This window comes from Ranitomeya variabilis, chromosome 7, assembly GCF_051348905.1.
Source record: "Ranitomeya variabilis isolate aRanVar5 chromosome 7, aRanVar5.hap1, whole genome shotgun sequence".
NCBI lineage: Eukaryota > Metazoa > Chordata > Amphibia > Anura > Dendrobatidae > Ranitomeya > Ranitomeya variabilis.
In genome coordinates this window covers 177,199,512-177,217,928 of record NC_135238.1, presented here as the reverse complement: position 1 = coordinate 177,217,928, position 18,417 = coordinate 177,199,512, and the positions used below count along the sequence as shown (strand labels likewise).

The 18,417-nt window shown below is 43.2% G+C and overlaps 1 protein-coding gene across 1 annotated transcript; it reads right to left on the bottom strand.

Annotated features, from left to right (window-relative positions):
- Positions 1-3,042: 3,042 nt before the first annotated feature.
- Positions 3,043-17,249, bottom strand: ASB18 (ankyrin repeat and SOCS box containing 18). Its single transcript, XM_077274930.1, has 5 exons — positions 17,027-17,249; positions 15,439-15,706; positions 10,839-11,337; positions 4,722-4,835; positions 3,043-3,961 (listed from the first exon to the last, which is right to left on the bottom strand). The coding sequence occupies exons 1-5, from the start codon at positions 17,247-17,249 to the stop codon at positions 3,770-3,772; spliced, it is 1,296 nt and encodes a 431-aa protein (XP_077131045.1). The 3' UTR covers positions 3,043-3,769.
- Positions 17,250-18,417: the final 1,168 nt, after the last annotated feature.

Sequence of the window (18,417 nt, the reverse complement as noted above, 5' to 3'; positions counted from 1 at the left end):
TGAAAAATATCTTCGAGTCCGCGCGGCTGCATGTCTCACGGCTGTTCCACAGCCGCAACACATGTAGGGATTGCCAGTTTGTTAGCCACGAATGAACAGCCACGAAATATGCAGGTGCTGGGACTCGAACATATTATTTGAGCCTGTCGAAGCCAGTCAGTTAGCACCCGAGCATGCTTGGATAACACATTATCCCAGCACGTTCGCTCATCACTAAAAATGAACTATTGACTAACATAGGTTTTTGTGTTACATCATATTTTTAAGTTGGCAACATTTTTTTTCATATCATCTTTATTAAATGAAAAAAAATTAATTTTGCAACATTCACGATGGCCACAGGAGCTTTTATTGACTCATACTTCCTGTCTTTTCTCAAATAGTTTTCAGCAAGGGTCCATATTATCAAAGCCAGGATTACAATGTCGACTATCTTCAATACAAAAGATACTATTAGGATACGACCACTGTGGCTATATACAGGTGTTGTTTCCTGAAACAGGAAGTTAGAGTTTAAATAAGCCCAGTGGCCATTTTGAAAATTGCAAGATTTCTACTTTTAAGATTTTGATATGGAAAAAAAAACAGATTGTAAAGTTTTAGAAAAAAAAATGAAACAAAAACATATCATTTTACTATGGTAATTTCTCTTTAAGCTTGTAAACATTACACCAAATAAAATGTCTACCTATTGTAAGGAGAGTGGAAAAGAAGTTGGGGTTATATGTCTCCACTGCCTATGCCTTCAAAAAGTATGGTAATTCCTCCTTTCTCTATTGCTCTCCTAATATGACAGATAAGGTGGTAAGTAGATAAATTGGACTGACTTCCTTTGAAAGTGATGCTTCCCCTATCTGAATTGTATAAATTGTCTCCACATGTTGAGAAGTAACCGTTTTAACCACCAAACTACATTGAGAAACCTGGCCTAAGCTATTGTGGAGGCTTGGTTTTCTTTCTCCAGTGTGTTGCTACTTGCTTATGATTGGTAAGTGTCATACAGGAGCAAGAAGTACACACTCAGTGAAAACTATCTGATAACACCCACTTGGATTTAACAAAAGTTAGCTCGTTTGGTGCAAAATACCTTGATTGCTAATATTTCTACAATGGGTTGGCAAAATAAAAAAAAACCTAAAGGCTTTATTTCACACTACAGCCACTATTACATCATGTGCACATAAAAAAAAATTCAGGGAAAGGTCCTCTTTAAAGGCACTTTCCACATAGCCTGGGATAAGAAACCAAACCAGAAACTTAATTTACAAACACGTGTTTAACCGGGTGAGAGGCTCTGTCAGGCAATCTAAGAAAGTATGATTTTTCCTTGCAGAGAGGACCAAGTCAGTGGAGGAGACTTCTAGGCCATGCAATACTTCTCTTACATATGCAACCAACCTATTCAGAGAGGAAGAACACAGAAACTCTAGTGCCTGCAATCCATAAAAGTCAATATCAACTCTTTAAAGGATGTTGCCATTTTACTTAAAGAAGCCCTTCCATATATATTTTTTTCACTAAGTGTATGTATATGTGTATGGTGTGTAGTGTGAGTGTAGTACTATAGTTACCTACTGCCACTTGCCCGGGATCCAGTGCCGTTCTGCTCCTCTTCTCAGTGATGTCACCACTTTTCAGACTATCCGGCTCACTCTACACTCTATGTGTGATCTGGAAGTCTCTTTAACAATGTAGGCTTATGGGGCTTCGTTCTGACGTTCCATAGGATTACACTGTGAAAGCCACTATTAGTCAAAGAGAGCACAGCCTTAGCCAGAAATTATGAAGAGCGGTGACGTCACTGAGAAGAGGAACAGTTTGGCGCTGAACATCGGAGATAATGGCGGTAGGTGAGTATATTAATACACTCACACTACACATATGCACACATTTAAAGAAAAAATTGTGGCAAAGAACTTTAAAGGGAGTTCTAGTGTTGCAATTTATATTGCGTGGCACTAGAGTTCCTGTCCTCTGGCCCTCTGAAGAGGCTATTTAGATATTTAAATTCCCTGATGAGCAATGTATGGCCTATAAGTCTCCTTACATCAATTTAGCACTCTAAACAAGGAGATACACTATCTAGAAAGCTTTAAGGCTCCCTTCTATATATATAATTGTCTAAGGGGTACTTAAGTCTTTCTGTCGGCAACTTCCGTCACGGATATTCATTCGCTGATTGGTCTCGCCAGCTGCCTGTCATGGCTGCCGCGACCAATCAGCGACGGGCACAGTCCGATTAGTCCCTCCCTACTCCCCTGCAGTCAGTGCTCGGCGCCCGCTCCATACTCCCCTCAGTCACGGCTCACACAGGGTTAATACCAGCAGTAACGGACTGCGCTATGCCGCGGGTAACTCACTCCGTTACCGCCGCTATTAACCCTGTGTGACCAAGTTTTTACTATTGAGGCTGCCTATGCAGCCTCAATAGTAAAAACATCTAATGTTAAAAATAATAAAATCATTATATACTCACCTTCCGCCACCTTTCCGACGCTCCGGTGACCGCTCCATGCAAGCGGCAGGCTCCGGTGCTAAGGTTGGTGTGCGAGAAGGACCTGCCATGACGTCACAGTCATGTGACCACGACGTCATCGCAGGCCCTGCGCGCCTGCACGAGAAGGACCTGCCGTCACGTCACGATCATGTGACCGCGACCTCATCACACCCTCGGACCGGAAGCTGCCGCCTGAACTGAACACAGGCGACAGAACTACAAGGGGTCCCTCGGAAGGTGAGTATATGTTTATTTTTTAACCTGTGACATACGTGGCTGGGCAATATACTACGTGGCTCTGTGCTGTATACTACGTCACTGGGCAATATACTACGTCACTGGGCAATATACTACGTAACTGGGCATATACTACGTAACTGGGCAATATACTATGTAACTGGGCAATATACTACGTGGCTCTGTGCTGTATACTACGTAACTGGGCAATATACTACATGGCTCTGCTGTATACTACGTAACTGGGCAATATACTACATCACTGGGCAATATACTACGTAACTGGGCAATATACTACGTGGCTGGGCAATATACTACGTGGCTGTGCAATATACTACGTCACTGGGCAATATACTACGTGGACATGCATATTCTAGAATACCCGATGCGTTAGAATCGGGCCACCATCTAGTTATTTTATATCTATGAGCCTGCAATATTAAGGCTCCCTTTATTTTATATCTATGAGCCTGCAATTAACTTATTGGACTATGCAACACACATGGAACTTACCATATTGCTGTTTAAAAAAAAGTAGAATACATCAAGAACCCAGAGAAGTTGTCATGCTTTTAAAATTATCTAAATTAAAGTTATTGGTCAGTCAAATCTCCAACTGTTTAGATATGTAGACAAATAAAAAGGAATTAATCCAGTGATAGGGTGATTGTTATGAACTTGTACACAAAATTGAAAATCTATTGCATAAAAAAGTCAAGAAGCTTAACATTAATCAGCAACGGCTGATACTTCACTGTAGAGATAGAGAGACGCGGGTATATATTTATGTCATAACATGTGGATATAGCTACCCCTTTAAAGAAAGTGCCTATTCCAATGTTTGCAACAGTGTCTTTCCATCATAGTAAGGGGATTTTAGTTGCACATTAACTCAAATGATACATTTCACAAGCCACATAAAAGAAAATAAAGATGATCAATAGAAAAATAAAAACATTGGCCGATAGGTGATGAAATACATTTCCAGGGCGTTGCATTCACACGACAGGCTGCATTCATAGTCAGTCTAGTGATTCAAAGAAGGCTGGTGCGCTGCTCCGTGGAGAGCAGAACATAGTCTTTAATAACTGTAGGGATTGGTAGTAAAGGAATGAAAAGATGACAATGACTACCAAAATGTTTGCGGAGTGAAAATCTGCACATGTGCTGCAGTGATCGCACTCCTCCGGAAACACCGAAGAATGTTGTGTAGAAGGAATGATGAGCCTAGAAGAAAAAAAATAATGTGGGATAGTGATGAAGCATTGAGAGTCTCAAAGGAGTCATTGATATTCTAAGAGAGGGGTGTTTTATCCATTGCAATAGAGCCAGTTTTTACACTTTGGGTCAGTCTTAACAAATTGACCACAACGATTTGGTTCCATGTAAAAGCATGATATGGTGGCATACAGAGTGTTTGGACCTTTTATAGAGCCATAGGGAGTGTGTGTACTATTATAAATGCTCCTCACATAAGACTCTGGTGGGTACATGAAACCTAACCTGGGAACTTCAGTCAACAAAGGAAAACTGGCATCCAGTCCAGTTATTAAAAGTGATTATCCAGTCCCCCATTGATCAATATTAGATCAATGGGGGGACCGACTATTGCCACTTCCTCTGTTGATCAGCTGTTTGAAGAGTTTGTGGTGCTGTGACTTCTCCAATGTTTTTATTAAGTTTCAAGCTTGTTCCTATTTGCTTGTTGTACTTTTCACCGTGGTGATAGAAGGTTTTGTCCTATTCACGTCACCAGAATATGGTCCTACAAAAAATATGGCACATGCAAGTACGGAGAAGCTAGTAAGCTGATGGAAACACTCAAGAAACTGCTGCAGGCTTTTCAAACCGCTGAACAGAAGGGTGCCATTGTGAGACCCAACAATCTAATATTGATGACGTATCCCGAAGATAAGCCACCAATTTTAAAAGGGTTCATAATAAGCTGCTACAAATAGGATCAGCAGTTTTCCAAAATCTTTCTGACCTGAAACACATCGTGAGGGATGTCTTGTCTCCATTTGCTGCAGACTTCAAGGTTTAAGTATGAGTTGTAAAGCATTGCAATCAGTTCAGGAAGAGCAGAACAACAACGCAGAACCTGCAAAGATAACATATAGATCTCTAGCATATACATCTACATATGTTTGTTGTTCAATGGTAAACTGGTAAAACTGTAGATCAGCATTCGTAGGGCTCATCCACACGTCAGTGTGGTGACAGTTTTCACACCTACCAGAGACACTTACACATGTCATGCACATGTCCTTGTTTCCACAGACCGTGTGTCCGTGGGCAAAATACGGTGACATGTCAGTTTTTTAAGAGCAGCACGCGACGCAAAACGTCCCACACACACTGATGACACATGAATGACATCCGTGTGTCATCAGTGTGACACGTACCGGCACCAGGGAAGTGGCTGTACTGTTAGCACTGTTCCCCAGCGCTGGGTGCTGAAGAACGCTCTCATCATTTTCCCCTGCTTGAGATGAGATCAGTGCGAGAATGATGAGAATTGTATTCAACTGATAAGCAAGCGATCAAGCGGCTGCTGATGTAAGTAATAATCACCCTCCGCCTGCGCTATAAATAAATAAAAAAAGGCATGGCTTTCCCTGTATTTTTGATAACCAGTCAGGCAAAACTGACAGCTGCGGGCTGCAACCCTCAGCTGTAAGCTTAAGCAAGGCTGGTTATCAAGACTAGAGTGGTCCCCAGGCTGTTTTTTTTAATGATTTAAATTATGGCGTGGTGTCTCCCCTATTTTTGACAACCAGCCTTGTTAAAGCAGATAGCTGGGAGCTGGTAGTCTCAGGCTGGTAAGGGGCCATTGATATGGCCCCCAGCCTAAAAATAGCTGCCTGCAGATCTGACCGTACAGGTTGAGAACCACTGATGAATGAGCTGCTGCGAGTGCAGCATCAGTGAGCAGCGGTGACATCATCAAGGTTACTGTGGGTCACTGAGGCTGCATTTCCAAACGGGACCCTGAACTGAGGTGATCTCATCACTGACTTTTTCTCAAGGTGCTGAGGTCAGCGCGGCTCAACCCTGAGTGACCCACTGCAACCTTGATGAGGTCACTGCTGCTCACTGATGCTGTGCTCACAGCAGCTCATTGATCAGTGGTTCTCAGCCTGGATGGTCACATCTTGGCACCGTCCAGGTTGAAAACTGTTTATCGCCAGACATGGATTATGGTGTGGTACAGAACGTCGGACAGGTGAGGGATATTGTTGCTTTTTATTATTTGTTCTATTACAGGAGACAAGGGCTTCAATGGAATGGGCATTAGATCAGTATAACTGTGTTTGTTATTTTTACATAAAAATGGAAAAGATTGTTTTGGTTTTATTTCCAATAAAATACTTTATACTTGCTGTGCGTTTATTTACAATATAATTAAAGGATTAGTAATGGAAAGGCATCATACAGACGCCTCTCCATTACTAATCCTTGGGCTGGATGTCACCAGACAATACAAAGGTGACATCAACCCTACAGATATGAACCCCACTTGCCATCACTACAGGGCAAGTGGGAAGAGCTGGGCAAAGCTCCAGAATTGGTGCTTCTGTGTGCCTTTTCTGGGCTGCTATTTTTAGACTGAGGGCTGTATCAATGGCCCCTTACCAGCCTGAGAGTACCAGGCCCCATCTGCCTGCTTTAGCTTGGCTGGCTGTCAAAAATGGGGGAGACCCCATGCCGTTTTTTTAAAACTATTTATTTACAAAAAAAAAAAAAGCATGGGGACCCCTCTATTCTTGATAACCAGCTTTGCTGAAGCTTACAGCTGAGGGTGGAGGCCGCAGCTGTGAGTTTTTCCTGGCTGGTTATCAAAAATACAGGGGAAACCAAGGCTTCTATTTATTTATTTATGTATTTATTTATAGCGCAGGTGGTGGCTCAAAAATGCTCCCATCAGCCATCGCCTGCTCATGCTATTATTAGCTGAATACAACTCTTAACATTGTTCCCTGCTCGCGCTGATCGCAGTGCGAGCAGGGGAGAATGATGCGAGCTGTCTTCAGTGAACAGTACCGCTGATTTCCATGTGCCAGTACATGTGGAACTCATGTAGCACATGGGCGGCACACGGTTGCTACACGTATGCCACAAGTATTATGCACACACAGACACTGATATCTCCAGCGGTACTGTTTTTTCCGGTACCGGAAATATCAGGACATGTGAAAGAGCCCTTATGCAAAGTTCACACAAGCGTATAAAAAATCATCCGAACTTCATCCAGAAAAATCAGACAATTATTAAAAGTATACAAGACTAAATACTGTTTTCTGTATTGAAGACTTGCAATTTATCAGTAAAAATCAGATGCTATACTGAATGGGGAAGTCTCATCTGAAACATGAATGAAGTTTGTGAATGCTGCCATTTTTGTCACAAGCAGATTTGGTCTGTGAAAAAAAAAATTGATCGTCTGTAAAGCCCCATTGAATAACATTGGTCCGAATGCTGTCCGTGTGTTGTCATATTTTTATATGGACAGCACTCAGTTTGAAAATACGGATGTGCGCACTTGGCCTTTGGGCGCCTGCAGACGAGTGTATGAAGAATCATCTGAGTTTCATCTAGAAAACTTAGATGATTTCTTTCTAATTTTTATCAGATTTTCATCCATGTGCCATCCTTGTGTCTGTTTTTTAAGACCATGTGCTATCTATTTTCAGTTTCCTAGGATCATAACAGAAATCTATCCTTAAAATTGGATGTAACTCTGATGGTCCGTGTGGGATCCGAGCCACAGACTTGAATGTGTGAATTTCACCCGATTTTTTTCTCACGCACACTCGAACCAAGGAAGAAATAATTCATCTTAAACGCACTGTTGAATAACATTGGTCAGAGTCCTGTCTGATGAAAAATCGCCTAGCACACATCTGATTTATCTGCTCGTCTGCATAAGACCTTAAAATGATATCTGCAGCAGAATCTGTGTTCTATGGGATCTTAAAGCTGGAACTGCTATAAATTCCAGCATGTGCACATTATGTTATATTGATTTTCACAAAAGCAACACCTTCAAGAATCATGTTAGTTCTTGTTTTATGTGAAAAGGGACACTAAGATCACTATTGCATTGCATCTCATGTTTTAACAATTAGTTGGGTCCTAAACCCACATAGTTGACATTTTCTGACATGTATCACTGATTTGATATCTACTATGTAACATATAGCACAGCCACATAGTATATAACACAGGCAGCCCACGTAGTATATTATACTACGTGGGCTGCCTGTGTTATATCCTACGTGGGCTGTGCTATATATTGCGCGGGCTGTGTTATACACTGCGTGGGCTATGCTATATACTACATGGGCTGTTAGACACTGCGTGGGCTGTGTTATATACTACGTGGGCTGTGCAATATACTATGTGGGCTGTGCTATACACTGCGTGGGCTGTTATACACTGCGTGAGCTGTGTTATATACTATGTGGCTGTGCTATATACTACATGGGCTGTGTTATACACTGCATGTGCTGTGCTATATACTGCGTGGGCTGTGCTATATACTACGTGGCTGTGCTATATACTACGTGGCTGTGCTATATACTACGTGGCTGTGCTATATGCTATGTGGCTGTGTTATATGCTACGTGGGCTGTGCTATATGCTACGTGGCTGTGCTATATGCTATGTGGCTGTGTTATATGCTACGTGGGATGTGCTATATGCTACGTGGGATGTGCTATACGCTACGTGGGTTGTGTTATATGCTACGTGGCCTGTGCTATATACTACGTGGCCTGTGCTATATACTACGTGGCCTGTGCTATATGCTACGTGGCTGTGCTATATGCTGCATGGGCTGTGTTATATTCTACGTAGGCTGTGTTATAGGCTACTTGGCTGTGGTATATTTCTCTGCTGTATCTGTACATCATGAATCGTGGTATGTGTTAAAGTAGGGGGCCCACTGAGACTCTTTGGCCCAGGGCCCTCAAAAACTTGGAGCCGGCCCTGTCTACTATATAATTGTCTAAGCGTCACTTCCATCTTTCTGTCTGTCCTTCTGTCTGTCTGTCTGTCACGGATATTCATTGGTCGCGGCCTCTGTCTGTCATGGAAATCCAAGTCGCTGATTGGTCGCGGCAAAACAGCCACGACCAATCAGCGATGGGCACAGTCCGGAAGAAAATGGCCGCTCCTTACTCCCCGCAGTCAGTGCCCGGCGCCCGCATACTCCCCTCTGGTCACCGCTAACACAGGGTTAATGCAGGCGGTAACGGACCGCGTTATGCCGCGGGTAACACACTTGTTACCGCTGCTATTAACCCTGTGTGTCCCCAACTTTTTACTATTGATGCTGCCTATGCGGCATCAATAGTAAAAAATGTAATGTTAAAAATAATAAAAAAAACAAAAAACCTGCTATACTCACCCTCCGTAGTCCGCCGAGCCGCTCGCGCCGGCCGCCATCTTCCTTTCCCGGCGATGCATTGCGAAATTACCCAGAAGACTTAGCGGTCTCACGATACCGCTAAGTCATCTGGGTAATTTCGCAATGCATCCTGGGAACGGAAGATGGCGGCAGCCGCGCGCGCATCGGCACAGCACCATTGGATCCCAGGAGGTGAGTATGTAACTATTTTTTAATTCTTTTTTTTAACAGGGATATGGTGCCCACACTGCTAAATACTGCGTGGGCTGCGTTATATACTACATGGCTGCTATATACTACGTGGGCAATACTATATACTACATGGCTGCTATATACTACGTGGGCAGTACTATATACTACATGGCTGCTATATACTACATGGGCAGTGCTATATACTACATGGCTGCTATATACTACGTGGGCAGTACTATATACTACATGGCTGCTATATACTACGTGGGCAGTACTATATACTACATGTCTGCTATATACTACGTGGATAGTACTATATACTACATGGCTGCTATATACTACGTGGGCTGCGTTATATACTGCATGGCTGCTATATACTACATGGGCAGTACTATATACTACATGGCTACTATATACTACGTGGACAGTACTATATACTACATGGCTGCTATATACTACGTGGGCAGTGTTATATACTACATGGCTGCTATATACTACGTGGGCAGTACTATATACTACATGGCTGCTATATACTACGTGGGCAGTGTTATATACTACATGGCTGCTATATACTACGTGGGCAGTGTTATATACTACATGGCTGCTGTATACTACTTGGCCTGTGTTAGATACTGTGTGGGCTGCGTTATATACTACATGGCTGCTATATACTACGTGGGCAGTGCTATATACTACATGGCTGCTATATACTACATGGCCAGTGTTACATGCTACGTATGTGGCCTGTGTTTTGTACTGCGTGGGCTGTGCTATATATTGCGTGGCCTGTGTTATATACTATGTCGCCTGTGTTATATACTACGTGGCTGCTATATACTGCGTGGGCTGTGTTATATAGTACGTGGGCTGTGTTATATACTGTTTGGGCTGTGTTATATATTGCGTGGCCTGTATTAACGCATCGGGTATTCTACAATATGTATGTATGTATATAGCAGCCACATACTATATAGCACAGGCCACGTACTATTTGTATGCTATATACTACATGGCTCCTATATACTACGTGGCCTGTGCTATATACTATGTGGCTGCTGTATACATACATATTCTAGAATACCATCTAAGTTAGACAATAATAATAATATTAATAATAATAACAATCCTCATTTATATCGAGCCAACATACAGTATTTCACAGCATGGTACAATTCTATACAGGTATGTGAGAGCCATCACTATTGGACTGGTATGGATTATGTTGCATTTTTGGGGTATTGGGCACTAGGCTCAGACCCTGGGCAGTTGTGGAGCTGTGTAGTTTAGTCAGTGATCAGTCGGCGCAGGATTTTATTTTGCACTTTGATGTAGGAAGGTTTGCTGTGTATCAAGATAATCTCATTGATTGTGGACTGTTTTGAACCTAATCCTTCCTGTCGGAGTGAAATGTTTTGTGTGCCCACCATTTATTCCAGAAAAGGGAAACCCGAGTGCTAATTTACCCTTGAGTTGTAACAAAATTTTTAATTTTTTTTTTACCTTTCCAAAAGCCTCAGGATGCACACCGCGGGCTCCATGGTTTAGTAGGGTACGTACAGCAAGATGAGGTCTCTTGTCTTCATACAGCTCAGCATTTTGTAATACACAGCTCAATGGCAGGGCTCCATTATAATCAGCAGCATTGACATCGGCATTATATTTAAAGAGCAACTCCATCACATTGTGTTCAGCTTTTCTGCAGGCATGGTGAAGGGGTCTTCTTTCTTGTTCGTCTTGGGCTTCCGGGTCTGCTCCCTTCTCTAGAAGAAGGCTGCAAATTTGCAGACAGGTATCCTCATCATCACATTTCCCTCCACAAGCTAAAATCAATGGAGTCTCACCATCAGCATTCCTAGCATTAATGTCTGCTCCATAGCGTAGGTATAATCCTACATGACCCAATAGTCCGAGGCGTGCAACAATGTGAAGCGGAGTGTCCTGCTTTACCTCTGTGGGTTGATTCACAAGGGCACCATGTTGAAGGAGGACCTCTGCACATCTAGGGAAAAATATAGATAAGGCTATATTGGCAACTTACTGATTGGTGAGGATCCAAGGGCAGGAGCCTGCACTGATGGGCAAAACGGGTAATTTTGTATCCCTGATGGAGCACTTTTAGAGGCAGGTCAAGTGTCCAACCTCCTCTCCATTCATTCTCTATGGGGCTGGTGGAAAAACAGGAGAGCAATGCTTGATAGCCCCATAGAGAATGATGGAGCAGGAGTCAAAAATGTGCACTGCTTCTTCATATCTGGCGTAAAACTGATTAAAAAGACATATTTTTTGTGCAACTGAAGAATCACACAAAAATTTTGAGATTTTTGATGTTTTTACTCCAGTCTCTGTTAGCTCTGACGATGTGCGCAAAGCTGGGCCAACATAAGGTTGGCAAACATCCTGGCTGGAGAAACATTTCTGGAGGAGGCTCATGGTAGTTGTAAGATGCACCAAATTCATTAAATAGATTTTCCCACAAACAAATTATATTTTTGTCAACAGATCTTTGAATAATAATAATTTCCACAATTAGATGTGTTAAATTAAAATGTTCCTGTGTGGACATAATCTTATAAATGTGCCCCGGCTATCAGTGGCGAAACTTGAAGCTCATGTTTCCCAATGCAAAATCTCCAGCAGGGCCCCCAATTAACATAGGTCTTTACAGTAAAAGTAATAGTCTTGTCATATTGGGGCAAAGAGATCTTTTGGGGCCTCTAGTCTGCAAGGTCTGAGTGCTATTGCAACCCTTGCACCTATTATATATATGCCCCTGACTGCTATGTCCTGTGTAATGACTTTGACCGTACAGGAACATGGTCTGATCGTACCACAGCTCCAGGGCAGGGGAGGAAGCAAAAGAGTATACAGACAGGACAGCACGGGATCTTTATTGCTGCTTCTTTCTGTGAGGTAGAACACCTGTCCATATACTCTATTTTGCTTCCTCTCCTGCCCAGTAGATGTGGTATGATCAGATCATAAACTGGAGCAGCCTTGCATGGTGAGACACAGCCATTACACAATACACAGCAGGGGCACATTTATAAAATTATCTCAGGACAGGAACATTGTTTTAAAAGGAATCTGCCACCTGCTTTTTCGTATATAAGCTGCGGCCACCGCCATCAGGGGCTTATCTACAGCATTCTGTAATGCTGTAGATAAGCCCTTGATGTTACCTGAAAGATAAGAAAAAGAACTTAGATTATACTCACCCAGAGGCGGTCCGGTCCGATGGACGTCACAGTCCGTGTCCGGAGTCTCTGAGTCACCCGCCAGGGCTTGGGGTACTCGGCACCGGGTCCGGTCGCACTTAAACGGGATGTCACGGTGGCTGCGACCTGGTCCGTGCCCTGGGCACTCAAGCTAAAAGGGGAATAGTCTTTTAAGGGTTTGGTGAATACAGTCTGTATTCGAATCTGTATTTGTGACGCCACCTGTGGTTTTCGGTCAGTAGGGACCGACGCCGCTTAAAGGTGTCCTCTGGGGTGATGGTATGGCGGTTGGAAGGTGACGCTTCCCACAGGTGAAGCGGGGTCCCCAGGGCTCCCAAGGTGTATGGCAAGGATGATGGGCTGCCAGTAAATAACGGAGGACACAAGGTTGCAGTCTTTACCTGGTTTACTGATGGTAGCAGGCCACAGTCCAGGGTACCGGCAACAGGTACAGAAGGAGTCCAGGCAGTAGGAATCCTCTTGGCAGGTCAGATGGAGAGCCTTCCACTATGCGCAGGTTTTCTGGCCACTTGCTCCCTGTAGCTTGCTGGCAAGGTACCCCTTTCTCTCCTGTATTTGGACAGTACATGCATGGTACGCCACTTGAGCCGTTCTCTTTGGGTCTCTGGCATGGTGACTCCAAGCTCTATCTGCTGCTGTACCTCAGGTGTTGTATGTGCAGTTTACATACAGTCCTATGCCCTCCGGTTCTGCTATGGGGCTTGCAGCTCCCCACAGCCTTGGGCTACCGGTGCTCGGTTTCTGCGCTCTGGCTCTGAGGAGGCCCAATCGCAGCCTCCTTGCGCCCCTAAACACTCCTCTGCTCATTCCCTGCTCGTCTCGTCTACACCACACGTGTGCTCTCTCTGGTCTCAAAGGACCAACTAACTGACTCCTCCTCCAGACCAGGATGTTAATAGAGGGAGGCTCTCCCCTAAAACTGGGTTTAGAGCTCCCCCTTCTGTCCTGGATTCAGAATGTGTGTGTGTATAGTTTACCTTGCCAAAGGGATCCCTCCTGTATCCAGGCATGGCACTACCCTCCCCGAGAGGAAGGCAGCACCACTGTGGTACCTGAACTCCTGGGGTGCCACACCTCCCATCTTCATGCGATGACGTCCTCTTCCTTGCTTGTTGTCGTGGCTGCGGCGCAGGCATGCTTTATCTGCCCTGTTAAGGGCAGCGTAAAGTACTGCAGTGTGCAGGGGCTGGACTTCTCGGACCTTTCCCGGTGCCTGCGAACTGCTGTACTTTGCTCTGCACTCTACAGGGCAGATAAAGTACACCTGCTCAGGGTCCGCGACAGGAAGTAAGGAAGAGGATGTCATCGCATGAAGGTGGGAGGCGCCGGACCCGGACCGCGACCCCCATCGGACCGGACCGCATATGGACCGCCCCTGGGTGAGTATAATCTAACTTGTTTTTCTCCTCTTTCAGGATACATCGGGGGCTTATCTACAGCATTACAGAATGCTGTAGATAAGCCCCTAATGGCGGTGGCCGCAGCTTATAGGCGAAAAAGTAGGTGACAGATTCCCTTTAACACATCCAATCTTGGGACTTATTTTTATTTCAAGATCTATTAAGTAAAATGTATTTTGTTCAAGGGGATTGCCTTTTAAGAAAAACACATCTTTTAGTGATTTTGGAGAATCTCAGTTCAGCGCTTCGTTCATTAAGACTGGTGTGCAACAATCAGGGCAAAAGATTTGCAAAGGACCTGTAGACACAAACAGTAGGATAGTTTAGTTAACATTAATTTAGAAAATTAACCATTTTTCTTATATCAGGTGTGAGAATATTGACAATTAGTAATGTCCCATTTCAAAAGTTACTGATGGGAAAAATGAATAATAAAATTTATAAAGAGGTATAAATACCTCCTGCTCTGTGGCCTCCCCTCAAACACTCTCGCACCCCTCCAATCTATTCTAAACTCTGCTGCCCGACTAATCCACCTGTCCCCGCGCTATTCTCCGGCCTCTCCCCTCTGTCAATCCCTTCACTGGCTCCCCATTGCCCAGAGACTCCAGTACAAAACCCTAACCATGACGTACAAAGCCATCCACAACCTGTCTCCTCCTTACATCTGTGACCTCATCTCCCGGTACTTTCCTACACGCACCCTCCGATCCTCACAAGATCTCCTTCTCTACTCCCCTCTTATCTCCTCTTCCCACAATCGTATACAAGATTTCTCTCGCGTATCACCCCTACTCTGGAACCCTCTACCACAACACATCAGACTCTCGCCCACCATCGAAACCTTCAAAAAGAATCTGAAGACCCACCTCTTCCGACAAGCCTACAACCTGCAGTAACCACCGATCGACCAAACCGCTGCATGACCAGCTCTACCCTCACCTACTGTATTCTCACCCATCCCTTGTAGATTGTGAGCCTTCGCGGGCAGGGTCCTCTCTCCTACTGTACCAGTTATGACTTGTATTGTTCAAGATTATTGTACTTGTTTTTATTATATATACCCCTCCTCACTTGTAAAGCGCCATGGAATAAATGGCGCTATAACAATAAATAATAATAATAATAATAATAAAGAGAGAATTATTATTTACACTGGTGTATCTTTAGGATTCTCATCTCGAATGAAAAATCTAAAACAATTTAAGGACCTGTTGGCTTCTCTATGTGCCATTTATTATTCTGTCATCTTCTATGTTGCAGAAGGGGCTAATGTGGCTGTTTGGCATCATAATCTTGGTGATCTCTATCTCTTTCAAACATAAGAACATTTTCTTTCCATTGGCTGCAATTACCTGGGATTGTTCTAGCCTAGATGACTATATCAGAGACATTGACTAATGAAGTTATGAAATGAAAAGCGAAGTTTAAAATTTAGAGGAACATAAGTTGCACTGTTTCTACCTTAAAGAGCTTTTCACATCACAGAGGTGTAGAGGGGTAAGACCATCATCACTGCGGTGGTTAGTATGGGCTCCATGTTCTAGCAGTAGTTGGACACATGCATCATGAGCTCCAGCGCAGGCTTCGTGCAGTGGAGAGCGCCCCCCAGGTGCAGCATTGGGATCTGCACGTCGATGCAGTAGATATCGGACACAGTCTGTGTAACCATGGGAAGCAGTTATGCATAAGGGTGATGTTACTTCTTGTGTATAATCCAGCGTCCACAATCCTGAGATAATTAAAAATGATGAAATGGTGATTGGACAAATGATGTTACACAATATATTAGAACATTGGAGAATACTAATATTAAAGGGGTTTTTCAAATTGTTGTAAAATTTCTAAAAGAACAAATATATAAGGTCTTCATTCTTCCTGGTGTCCAATGCCAGTTTCCCGCCACTGCTTGGGTCTCAGTCTTTTGGCCACAATGGTGATGTTGCGTTGACAGCGCACATAACTGTTTCAGCCAATCACTGAACTCAGTGGCTCGTACCATCTGCTTTGGCACAGTTTTAAAAAAGTAACAAATTAAACTTAATCCCAGCTAATAAATTCTGACTAATAAAATTGTGGGGAGTCTGTCCACCCCTAAACGTGATTTAAACTATTTATGCGGTCCTATAGGGGACTGAGTCCCCATAAAGGTGCAGACAGACCGCTCTATTTCTTGTACGAGGATCGCATTGTAGTGCATGGACTGGCCAGGCACCTCTCCTGACCTGAGTGTGACAAAATGGTGTATTTTATTTGCTGTCACGCTCAGGTCAGGAGTGGTGGCGGGCCAGTCCGAGATTCCAATGTGATCTTCACATGAAAAATATGGCCGTCTGTCTGCGCCCTAAAACTCACACTTGCAATATAGATATAACTAGGATATCATCAGAGAAAGAGAAACAACTCGTCAATATCAGTTGAACATGGGTGGGGTCCTCTAGGTTGCGTTTTCCACTGATAATTAAAACCCAAAAAAGATGGGAGGGATGTGGTGCACTCACCCAATAAAATAACTTCTTTATTAAAGTCCTTTAAAAAATATAGGCAGGGAGACGAAGCGTTCGAGTACGTGAAACGATGGGAGCCTTACTAGCCGCATCTGCTGTTCCTCTGCCTGCCAATATGTTTTAAAAGACTTTAATAAAGAAGGTATGTTATCGGGTGAGGGCCACTTTTCTCTTTCCATTTAGCTCAGTATAGATTTTACTTTAGCCAGACATAAAAAAGTTTTCATTTCATAAGCAAGTTTGGCGCACCTTTCATGTTTCCCTTTAAGACCAACATGCCTCCGTCTACAGTCTCCAGCCGAATCTTTAAGGTATATTTTCTTAGACATGCCGTAATGTTTCATAGAATAATATACCTGACTGCATCATGCAGCCAAGCCCTGATTCATGTTGCCTGTGGATTGTGCAGCATGAATCGCCAGATATGCACAGTTCAAATTAGCTTTTTTACATGCACTTTGCAATTCCCCCCATCTAAGAAGATGGCAATGGCCCCTTAAATAACATTCCTATACTATTGACACACGAACATTAAACCATCATACCTGCCAGGCCAAACCTTGCAGGGGTCTGTGGCTGATACCCCATTTCCTCCCCTCTGATGTTTAGCACACAGTCTGCATGCCTGGATCCCAGAAGTTGGACAAGGCCAAGGTTTCCAGCCTCTAGTGCTGCAAGGAAAATGTTCTCTGGGGCCGGATGCTGCTTATGGCCCATTTCTGATATAACCTGCAGCTTGTGTAGAACTCGGCTCCTCACGTTGTCCATCCCAATAGCCCTCCACTGTGTTATCACAGCGCTCAGTATTTATAGGGCTCTGTTTGTGTATGCGAGGCATGGGATAGATAAATCTTACAAAGTACCCAGGTCACATGCAGACTACACAAAGCTACTTGTGATTATTTTATCGGCATTGTGCCCAGACTCACATTCTTTGTCAGCAACATTATAAATATACATATACATACACTACACACAATCACCGGCCAGTGGTGACAGACACATACAACATGATGTAGTTCAGGAAATATGCCCCATCTATCTCAGCTGTTGAGTCAGGTGCTGCTTGGCATCAATGCAAAACATACCTTGGTTCTTCCACTGAAAACTTATTATTTTAAAAATATGAATGCACTTTACCAGTACATGCTAGTAAAGAATGTCATTTATCAATTTTGTAAATTCTCCAAAATGTCTTTAAAAGAATAAAACATTTGCCAAGAACCAAGATCAATCCAAAGCAAAGTAGATGCAGGATATACAAGGGTAACAGGCCAATAAATGGAAGTATCCGCCCAGACACAGATACAGGAACAGGCACAGAAACATTGATGGCTGAAAAATCTCTGTATAGGTATATTGTAGTGTTTGAATAAATGTTTCAGTGTGGGTTCACACAGAAGATCTGCTTCTGCTCAGAGGGACCTGGTGGACATCTTATTGTTGGAACCCTCAACTTAACCCCTTACCGACTAAAGGTATTTTTGGTTTTGCATTTTCATTTTTTGCTCCCCTTCTTCCAGAGCCATAACTTTTTTTTATTTTTTGATCACCAAATATGTCTAGGTTCTTTTTTGTCTAAGTGGTGAAATTTTTTTTCTAAACTTTGCTAAAAAAAACCCAAAACAAATTGCGCCATTTTCCAATACCCGTAGCGTCTCCATTTTTTGGGATCTCGGGTTGGGTGAAGGCTTATTTTTTTGCGTTTCGAACTGGTGTTTTTAATTATACCATTTTGATGCAGATATGATCTTTTGATTGCCCGTTATAGCATTTTAATGCAATGTCGCAACCAAAAAAACATAATTCTGTCCTTTTTACTTTTTTTCTGCTACGCTGTTTAGTGATAAGGTTAATCCTTTTTTTTATTGATAGATCGGGCGATTCTGAACGCAGCGATATCAAATAGATGTATTTTTTATTTTTTTATTGTTTT